The sequence below is a fragment of the Eucalyptus grandis genome, chromosome 3 (genome assembly GCF_016545825.1).
Source record: "Eucalyptus grandis isolate ANBG69807.140 chromosome 3, ASM1654582v1, whole genome shotgun sequence".
Taxonomy (NCBI): domain Eukaryota; kingdom Viridiplantae; phylum Streptophyta; class Magnoliopsida; order Myrtales; family Myrtaceae; genus Eucalyptus; species Eucalyptus grandis.
Genome location: NC_052614.1, coordinates 21,082,321 through 21,090,552, shown reverse-complemented (window position 1 = coordinate 21,090,552; position 8,232 = coordinate 21,082,321). Strand labels below are relative to the sequence as shown.

At 38.3% G+C, this 8,232-nt stretch overlaps 1 protein-coding gene across 1 annotated transcript; it reads right to left on the bottom strand.

Moving 5' to 3' along the window:
• Window positions 1-499: 499 nt before the first annotated feature.
• On the bottom strand, window positions 500-7,723 carry LOC120286034 (mediator of RNA polymerase II transcription subunit 15a-like). The gene is made up of 6 exons (XM_039309438.1): window positions 7,542-7,723; window positions 5,749-5,860; window positions 5,315-5,428; window positions 3,350-4,077; window positions 1,784-1,880; window positions 500-1,592 (listed from the first exon to the last, which is right to left on the bottom strand). Exons 1-6 carry the CDS (start codon window positions 7,673-7,675, stop codon window positions 702-704), a joined length of 2,076 nt encoding a protein of 691 aa, XP_039165372.1. The 5' UTR covers window positions 7,676-7,723; the 3' UTR covers window positions 500-701.
• Window positions 7,724-8,232: the final 509 nt, after the last annotated feature.

Sequence of the window (8,232 nt, the reverse complement as noted above, 5' to 3'; positions counted from 1 at the left end):
AATTGTGTTTATCCATTTGATAATGTAATTTCATATTTCTATTTCTAAAATAAATTTTAACTCCAGAAATAGGTTGGAAAAAAATGAGTGAAAATTTTATACTTTTCTATTTTTAGAACAAAAATGAAAAATAAAAACTCTTCTCGATTGTCGTCAGTTGTCTCACCAGTTGCCTACCACCACCCCACTCATTGTTGGTCGCTCACCTCCGATCATCATTGCCCGCCTGCCTCTCATCACCACTTGTGAAGAAGAAATTTTGCATTATTATTAAACAAATTTCTATTCTAAGAATATAAATTTTATGATTGTAAAATACATATTTTTGCTCAGAAAAAGAATCAAAAATTTGGTAACATTTCTATTCCTCTATTTTTATGTTCTTTTTGTTCCCTAGACAAAATCCACTTCAAGCTCTTATTTGAAAAATTAATGACATTTCGGATCCTTATTTAAAGCAATGTCCACTTTAACAAGAAAATAATTATACTTCAAGCCCTTATCAAGAAAACTATGTCTAAATAGAAATTGTTCCCGTTAACATAAATGTTATCAAATACCACCGAAATGGCAAGAAATAAATTTATGAAACAGAATGTTTATCATTCGACCCTAAGTCTTATTTAACTAATAATAAAAGTGCGAGTGGCAAACATTAATCAGTTTGTATGCTCTCCTCTTGTCCCCTATCAATTTCTACACTAAGAAAGAAGAAAAATTTTAATATAGTAGATGACAACTACTAATAACAGCAGCGCCCAAGCTGCATTCCGGAGTTGGATGTTGGAACGCCTTTGATGAGTCTGCAGTTGCCAAGGAAGCTGCTGCTTAGCCTGCTGTAGCTGCTGCTGCAGAAGCTGTTGTTTGAGTTGCTGCTGCATTTGAGGTTGCTGATATTGTTGCTTAAGCTGCTGTGTCTGTAGCATCTGTTGTTCCTGTTGCTGTTTGAGAGGCTGACATTGAAGCATATTGGAATTAGACTGATGTTTGTTGACATTTGATTGTAACATGTATACCCCACCCTGTTGCTGCATGGTGCTCATATTCACCTGTTGTGGAGCAACAGGATTCTGCTGCATAGATCCCATACCAATTACCTGCATTGTACTCGAGGCATTACCTGTTCCAGAGTCCATATTGGAATTCGGCTGTAGGGAATCAATCATGGTTTGCTGTGCATTTGAAACCCCAGACAAAGACATGGAATAATGATTCAAATTTCCCATATTGTTCTGCTGCATTGATGCTACAGAACCTTGTAAATTCATTGATTCTAATTGAGGGTTCATTTGATTTTCATGTGACTGTACTTGAGTAGTTTGAGGTTGCAATTGCTGCTGCTGCTGCTGCTGCTGCATTGAGTGCACATGAGGAGGGGCAAGTTGCCCTTGCTGCATAGCTACTTTCCTGGGCCTATTTGTGTTGATAAAGTTTCTAATCTGTTTATCATAATGAACCAGCTTCTCCTTGAAAGAAGGCACTATATCAGCTTTGTTAACTTGCAAAATAGCAATTACGCGCTCCAACATCAATTTAAAATTTTTCAATTTGTCAAGCTGATCTGACTTTGGCTGTAGCGGAAGAGACTCATGCTGCAATGTATAAGAATAAAATATGATAAGAAAGAGATCAAAAAGGATGATAGACCATTTAAAGATTTAAAAATCAATTATTAGTCTGCCTTTCTTAAGAAATGTTTACTCCATGTAACAAATTAGGAAAGAATCAAAATTAAGCAATAACTTTCTCGGAATGTTCCCAATAGCAGACTTCATTCACATACCTGCTGTAACTTCATAGAGATTTTCTGGTACATCTCATTCAATTCAGGTAAATATGTGTCCCTCATGGATTTCATCTGCAACAAAAATAAGTAGTGTATTGATCAATCCAAACTCCTCCCAGGTCGTTTTCTTCTACCAATCAAATAACATATATCTTCCAATACTTTATTGAGATAAATAACTGCAGACACTCACATTACCAGCAGACAACTTACAGTAAGTTCCACTGATAATATTTCTCCAAGGCTAATTATCATATGATCTATACATTTTTAGCTACAATCATCTTCCAAGAGCAAAGAAACATGAAATAAGGAACAGGAAGAAGAATGAAAGAGAGGACAAAATGACTTAGCATTTTCGAATTACTGGAAACAGATAATCACATGTTAGTACTCACAATAAATATCTAAATAAAGTTCAACTCTTATATCAGACTAGACAGCATCAGTGTCATTTATGCATAAGCCAAATATGAAGAATAATAAAGATTAGCAACTTGCATAAAGCTACTGTTTCATCAGAATGCCAACCACCACCTGGATAACATTAAAAAAAGCAAGTAAAACAGGAAAAGGAGATTGACTGACACGGACAAAATTATGGCAATTTCTTTTCTACATTAAGACATCAATGGCTTTATCTTTTATTACTCCTTAATAAAGGAAAAACAGCAATCTTAACGCAACACAGAAACATTCTTAAGAAAACACGATTCAGTAGTTAAATGACTTCTCTTTCCATTTCACAAAACTACTCTTTTTCCCTCTTCATAATGTCGTGAGAAAAAGGGAATGCCGATCAGAAACCACTCTGTGGCAACTTCTCATGCTTAACTTACAGATTAATAGCAGCATTATCGATACCTGATCCTCACAACATATAAGCTTGGCTAGACATTGCAGTTTTTAATAACAAGAATTGTTAGATAAATGTTAATGCGACTGGCCTGGAGTCACTACGTAAATAGAAATTCACCTTTGGTGGAGGGATTCCTAGGTTTACAAACCATAAGCACCTGTCCATACTACACTACGTAAAGAATTGGCTAACGAAATTCCACTCAAGGGCTTTCAAATTTCTCTGATTTAAATTCCTGTCACCAAAATGTATGATGTTATACAAATTCTAGCAAGGGAATTGGCTCCTGTTCAGCAGTTCTTATTGTCATACTAGTTAGTGCACGAGGCCACATTACTATCCCCAAATTATAGTTCATTATGCAACTTCCCCACATTCTGATACTTTGGACAAAAGATTATGCTGTCGACATTCTGTTGCCAAATACCCATTTCTGTCTCACAGCTATATTTGCTATCGAGTCAATATTCAAACCAATATCTCATGTGAATGAATTCCTTTCCTGGCTAGACCTCATAAAACTACTAATACTCTTATCTGTGCCTTTGTACATTTGTATCCTACTAAATCATATATGTAAAGTCTAGCAAGAAAGGTCAGTCATCAACAAACTATTAAAACCTGTAGAAAAATATGAGAAGTATCACACATAATACATGCATTCCATAAAATTTAAAGAATAAAACAAAACAGTGGTACAAAACCTTTTGGTAAGCCTCCTCTTGCCAGTCACCCCGGCCGAATGCCCCATTTGGGCAGAGCTATCAGTAGACACTACAAAAGTAGAAGAATAACTCTTCATGGACTGTGTTGACTGTGGAATTGAAGACTGTTGATTTTGTTGGAGACCAGCTAGAGGAGCTGGTTGCATTGAGGGCGGCTGCATGACAGAAGATGTTTGGAGGACAGACTGCCGAGAAGCCTGCAGCTGAGTTGGCTGTAGCATATTCTGTTGCTGCTGTTGCTGCTGCTGTTGTTGGAATTGAGATGACATGAGCAAATGTGGGACTGGCTGAAGCTTCTGCTTCAAAAGCTGCTGTTGGTATTGCTGCTGCTGGTAAATATACTGCTGTGAATTCTGAGACTGTTGTTGTTGCTGTAGGGAAACCATCTGTTGCCTAGCTTGAAGTTGCTGAGAATTTACGAACATGTTGCTATTGACACCTTGGCCCATTGAGTTCCCCAGTGAGTTCTGAGAAACACTAGGCATATTTTGCATGTTGTTGTTTTGTCCAATAGTATTCGGGATGGAAGATTGGTTCAAGCCAGAGACAGATGGCAATGTAGACGATAGACTGGCTGAAGCCTGAACTCCAGATGGAACATTATTCTGAATATTCTGAACCAATAACTGTTGGCGTGCTTGAGGCTGATTCACAGCTAAGGAATTAGGAATTGATTGGCTTTGATTTTGAATTTGTGACTGCATAACTTGAGATGACATACAATATATACAAGTTATGTTAGTCAATCAAGAAACCAACCAATTCAGTACAGCGGCATTAACTACAAATAGCACGAAGAGACAATGAATGAGAGATAAATGCACCACAAGTACGACCTTAGACCATTATGTATTCCAACTTGAAATTTTCTGAGCAAGTGATACTGGATGGATAATGGACATGCAAACACAGACAAACAATGACCACTCATTTTCTTTTCAACAAATACTAAATAAAAGTCTTTGTGAAATTTATGTACTTGAATTGATCTTGAAATTTACAAAAATAAATAAATAAAGGACAAAGGTAATCATCTTTTCAAGCACACATCTTCTGATGCCATAGGAGACTCACTTTAACAAAGAAGAAAGATAAAATTTGAGGCCAAAAAAGTGGGAGGAAGTTACAAAAGATGCAAGCAGTTGTCCCTCTCTAGTAAAACTTAAGTCTTGCTGCCACTCTTTGAAAAACTTGCTCTTCACAAATGCAAATCTAATTCTACTGACAAAACAAACTGATTTTTAGTTCTTTAATCAATATATTACAAATTTAAAAGGGATATTCAAATGTGCCACTGCCCATGGTATAAACGTGCATTTGAGGTTACAAATGAGCAAGATTGGAAAAAATTTATTAAATTCAGGTTACTACAATGAAAATCCACAAGCAGCATGGCTTGTAGTGAGTATACATGTGTACTGTGTAAAGCCCAGTAAAAGCAACAACAGGGCAAGTCCTAAAATGTGTTATGCTAATGCACTTAAGTCCTAAATTTTCATTTTGTGCATTTAAGCATAAAACTTGTAAATGTCGATGCCCTTTAGTCATTCCATTAACTCCGTCAATTTTAAGTCGGATGGAAGATTTCACATGGCTTTCTTTTACGGTTTTCTTAAGCCAAAGTGGCTGTTGATATTATAAAAAAAAAGGACACCTAGATTTTCTGCCCACTAAAACCTAATGCAGACAACAGAGCTAACAGAAGACCTAAAGTAAATGACTATCACAAGTCTTAGGACTTAAGTGCACAAAATAAAAGTTTTAGGACTCAAATGCCTCTATCATAACAAGTTTCAAGACTCCTGTTGTAATGTCCCCCAAAAACTATGTATACGAAAAAATAGTACAATTACATAAATGAATAAACACTATATGAGGGGATAACAAAATGAAAATTCTAATTCCTACATTAATGATACCAAATAACAGGAACTTAAGTCGTACCGGGTCATTACTGCTATTCCCAGCAGGGTTAGATGGCGAAGCATTAGGTATGGTATTCTGAGACTTTGTCTCCATTGTCAGCATCTTCAAAGATATCTTCCTTAAATAATCGGACTAAAAGGGAAAGGAAGCAGAAATCACTTCATCACTTAATCAAATTGGAAAGAAAATGAAGCATATATAAAACCTTAGCACAATATTACAGCAATGAGTAAACCTAATTTCCCTGGGGCAAAGCTAAACGTAAATATTTAACAGTTCCGGTTACTATATGGATGCATGCATGAATGATAAAAATTCTCAACAAATTATGCAAACAAAAGAACGCTTCTCTTAATTCTAAGCACAAGCCTATCCAGTTTGTTTATGCATCCTCTATCCACATAGAAATTTTGTACCAATTAATCACAAAAGGCATGGACATCATATAATACCTGGCTTGTTGCAGCAGTGTAAATTTTTTCCTCAAATCGCACGGCAATTTTCTTGAGTTCTTGCAAACCCTCTGGACCAGAAACAGGAAGGTGTCTCTTCAAGGTCTCCATTCTGCATATCAAAAGAGATTTGCACTTGAGATGAAATTCTTCTTACCAATAATTTTTTCTTTCCTCGACGATAAATAAGATTTCACTAAGAAGGTACCAAAGGGGTGGCACCCCTGACAGAATGGCTTTAGGTAGAAGCCACCCATAAACAAATTCATGGACAAAAGACTTTTTTAACATTTCCAACAAACTAGACATATGAAACGGACTTTCCTGCTACCAAAAGTGAGGAGTGTACAACCAATTATCCCTAAAAAGAATCCCACAAGTATTCAATTCCTTGAAATGCCCTTTTGTTCCTCTCTCTCTCTCCAAATGAGCCTAAAAAAAGGAGAAATGGTGATCACTCTCTTTCCGAGCCACAAACTGAAAGCCCCTCTCCAAGCCCAAATTTCATGTCGCAATGTTCACTCCCAATATTGCAAAAACTGCAGCCCAGAATCTTTCTGGTGCAGGTACAATGTCAAATTGAGTGATTCACGCTCTCTTCTTCAGTCTTTGCACAAAAAACACCCGTTAGCCTGTACTTTCCCTCCTCTGAGCATTATTTAAAGTAAGAATACATCCCCAAGCATCTCAAGCAAAAAACGTAGCATTCAATGGGACCTTGACTTTCCAAATAGATGTACATGGGAAAAGTGTATTCTGTCGTAATAGCATCTGAGTAGAAGGAGATCAGAACAATAGCATTTGACAGAAAAAGTTCCCAGAGTCACAGCAATTCCACGTAGCCCATCGTCCTCAAATCTAACCTCGCTTGATAAGACAACCCAAAAAAATTCAAGAAGCTTCATGCTTCTAATCTAGAGCACTACGCAAGATATTAATCTCCCACGTCGTTTCTCCCAAAAATCATCCACCCTAGCTCTCTTGTTTCTTTCTAGTGCATACCCATCCAGGAATAACTGTTTGAACACAGTGCCTCCACAGCATATGTCATCCCATGACATAGTACTCCTACTATTCCCCAACTCAAATAGAAAGTCTGCTTTTGAAAGCATCCCATCCTTGCTCAATGTCGAATCCATGTGCTCCTCAACTAGATTTAGTCATCTACTCTGTATCTTTGAAACCAAGTACCCTCCTCCAGTTCTAGTTTTCTCCCATTAAATCAACACAACCATTTCCCAAGCAAAGCTTCATATACAAGAACCAACGACTTTACCCCAACCCCTCATTAACACCTCATTGCCCACATACCTCTTCCAGTAACAGCTTATACAGACCAATAAATCTGAGATTAATACAAGATAATACAACCTACAAGCAATGAGACGCTTAAAATTCCTCAGGTTCCGGATACATGAATTTTTGTTACCAGCATAACAGGAAATCATCCTGCAACTGATTTCCTCCCAAACCTTACCTCTACACTTAAGAAAGAATTACATCCAAAATACAATAACAAGAGTGGCCCCCCTGCATACCTGCTAAATCCCACATCGCAGCATACTAAACCTAACCTAAACTATCTAACCAAATAGAATTTACAGCGAAAGATTCCTCAGAATTCACGTTGGGCCTCGACCAATTAACAGGACCATATTGCAAAACCATTACTTCCTTTAACATACTAAACCCTCGGAAATCACTCCTAAGCAAGGATCCCTCATGAACTCCACACTTCTCCCTGCAAACCGATGAGACATTAAAAGACCCAAGCGAAGGAAGGAGGCACTCACATCGTTTTGACGACCCTATCCCGCGATTCGAGCGGCAACTCAGCCCTCCAATCGCCCCCGTCGAGCTCAGCTTCAGTGCCCCCGCCTCCCACACCGGCCGGCGGCGTCGGCCTCCAGTCATTGTTATCCATCATTATCACTCCTCAACGAAACCCAACACTCGCAAGGGCCTTATACAAGCAACAAAACCCACAATCAGCACACACCCACCCAAACGCAGATTCAGGAACCAAGAAAAACCCGATTCCACCCACGTCCTCCCAAAAAGCCCTAGAAACCCAAAAACAAGAGTCGATGAAAAGCACGAAAGATCACTCTTTTGGCCGAAATGCGAAGGGGGGGGAGAGCGAGGGAAGGGACGCAAGTCGAGATGATTGGGCGAGAGGAACCCAAAAAGCAAGGCTGGCTTGTCTGTTCTCTCTGGTTCCTTATTTTCTTCGCCTGAGGGAAGGTGGATTTGATTTGGACCTCCTCGTCCGAAAACGGGTCGGACCGGGTCACGGGTAATGGATCGGGTTCTAGGTCGCCCTGTTTGTCTTCCAATGACTTGGATCGGTGGGATCATAGTTTCAAGCGTGGACCAAATTCCCCGAGCCAGACCAATACTTTCTTGAAAAATTGACTTCATTTCCAACATTTATTCCAAAATTTCTCCTTAACTAATAGTCCTAATTGTGAATTTAAGTTCCAG